This window comes from Macrobrachium nipponense, chromosome 42 (assembly GCF_015104395.2).
Source record: "Macrobrachium nipponense isolate FS-2020 chromosome 42, ASM1510439v2, whole genome shotgun sequence".
NCBI classification, from domain to species: Eukaryota; Metazoa; Arthropoda; class Malacostraca; order Decapoda; family Palaemonidae; genus Macrobrachium; species Macrobrachium nipponense.
Genome location: NC_061103.1, coordinates 45,730,228 through 45,732,727, shown reverse-complemented (window position 1 = coordinate 45,732,727; position 2,500 = coordinate 45,730,228). Strand labels below are relative to the sequence as shown.

The 2,500-nt window shown below is 36.6% G+C and overlaps 1 protein-coding gene across 1 annotated transcript in view; it reads right to left on the bottom strand.

The window, feature by feature from the left end:
• LOC135213359 (uncharacterized) overlaps positions 1-2,500 on the bottom strand; it is a 94,108-nt gene that overhangs the window by 65,104 nt on the left and 26,504 nt on the right. Inside the window, 1 exon segment of the mRNA XM_064247337.1 lies at positions 605-768. Coding sequence (XP_064103407.1) covers positions 605-768 — 164 coding nt within the window.

Sequence of the window (2,500 nt, the reverse complement as noted above, 5' to 3'; positions counted from 1 at the left end):
GAGGCCTTGGGAATATCGTTGTCTGAACTTGAGATGTAAATGGGGCACTGGGGTACTTTGTGAAACTGTGGTTTCTTAGGTAACTGAGTGTGCAGAAGTATTACGAAGATTAGTAAGGCATTAATGAATAACAACCGAATAGGAATTGAAGGGTTTCTGGTATGAACGAGGAACCAGGAATTCTGAAATATCAGAACTCCTGAGGAATACGAGAGAAGGGAACTTATGAACTTTTACGTAAGATGATTTACTAAATGGGTAAATAAACACCTAAGGAAACTTACAACTTATTCCATAAACAAATGAAGAGGAAGGTTAAAAAAAATATCAGACAATCTAACGTCACAAATAAATTAATGGAGAAGTTAAGATCATATCTTGTAACATAACTGAACGTACAGAGGGGCCCAGAATATCATAACTTTTAATGATACTAAATGCACAGTGAGCTGTGGCATATTGAAGCATCTTACATAGCAATATATAGCATTATATGGTATTATAGCCTCTCACATAATTATACTGCACGCAATCGTAACAAATGAGAATACCAGAGTTTTTACACAAGCGACCAGAAACATCACTTTGGAACGTAGCATCTTACATAGATGAGCGAATCCTTCATAGCTACCCACACGATCCGTTGGGTATCTCGACACGTCAAGTTGAGTGTCCCTCCAGCCTCGACCACGATGGAGTCCTGGGGGGTTAGGATCTCCGGGGCAAAGCCCCGCCCTCTGATGGCAGTGGCCTTTGGCACAGAGGAACCTGCAGGTGGGAGATGGAAGGAGAAAATGTGATATGGGACGAACAGACTTCATGAAAGGAATGGATGACGGTGGAAGTCTCTTGGTAACTGCCGTTATCAGGGGAACGAATATTATTTTTGTCGTCTATGAAATGTTAAATTCCGTCACATATGCTTACTTGGTCGTAGGAACGTGACCTTATAATTAATATAAATCTTCAAATATAATATAATTTGCATGAATAAAAGACGAGCAAGCTATATCTTTGCACGACGTAATTTTTGTCAGAAATGAAATACTCATTTAGAACCCTAACAGACGAAGATAACAAATAAAACTTTTTTTCAAATACAAAAAGAAATAATAAAAAATTAATAAAGAATAAAAAATAAATAAATGTTGCACATAAGGAACAACCTGAAACAACCATTAATTACAGCCAGTGTGAGAGAATGTGTTCTAATACTGAAACGCCATTTCAGAACATTTACGAAATCGTAAGGAAACGTGAGAGAGAGAGAGAGAGAGAGAGATAAGCAGGTGTTGTTCAAGTATTACAATTTTTTTAAACATATCTATACTAATGAAAGAACAAGAACTGCTCTCAACTGTGTCCGAATCTGATTAATCATGACCCCGACTTCCGCGACACGAAATCGAACTCGTGAGATATTGATGGCCTTAATCAAAAGTCATTGATAGACATTTATTAAAGAGATGCAAATTATCTAAGATTTACTCAAGTGTAATGCAAAAATATAGCCTGAAACAGCATCCAGCCATGTGCGCATTAGCCAAGCTGACATAACCGGAAGATGCAAAGATCCGGACGAAGGGTCTAGTTCGTGGAAAGACAATTATGTAAACAAAGTCCGGAAGTAACGCATCCGGATGACAACATTGTCAAACTTCAACCTAGAGAAGCTTTAGTTTTATTTATGTTTATATTCTTAATTCATGTTTCCAGTTTTTTTTTTTAATTCACTCTAAAAAGAACAAAACCTGGAACCTTTTGGCATGATAAATTCATTGTTGAGAAAACCTGGAATAAATCCTGGAGCCTTTTGAAACAATTAAATCATAGTTAGGATAACTTAGAACAAATTTGGAACCTTTGGCCTCAGTGAAGCTTTCGTAAACTATGAAATTATTGCTTCAAAAGCTTCCAGGAACAAAACATGGAACAAATCCTGGAACCTTTTGGAGCAAAAATGGAAATAAAAACAATAAGTTTATAGTTGAGAAAACCTGAAATAAATCTTGGAACTCTTTGGCACAATATATTCATAGTTAAAAAGGCCTAGGACTGACTAATCTTGGAACTTTTTGATACAATAAAATCATAGTTAGCATAACTTGGAACAAATTTGGAACCTTTGGCCTCAGTGAATTCATCTTTGAGAAAGTTTTTATAAACTATGAAATTATTGCTTCAAAAGCTGCAAGGGGCAAAATCTGGAACAAATCCTGGAACCTTTTGGAGCAAAGGACGAAGGAAAGATGGAAATAAAAAGAATAATAATGAGGAACCTGACTTTGGCTCCTGAGAAATGATTTGATGATCCAGAATCCAGAAAACACAAAGACCTTCCAGTTTTCTAGTTTTGAAATAATCTCGGACATTAATTGCTGCAATTAGACACCTGCATCCAACGTCCATCGTTCCAGTACACCGTGAACGAAGATTATTACGAGTTTACCTGACTCTACCATTGCTTCCAGACTGCCAGTTGAAATATGAGTGATTGTGA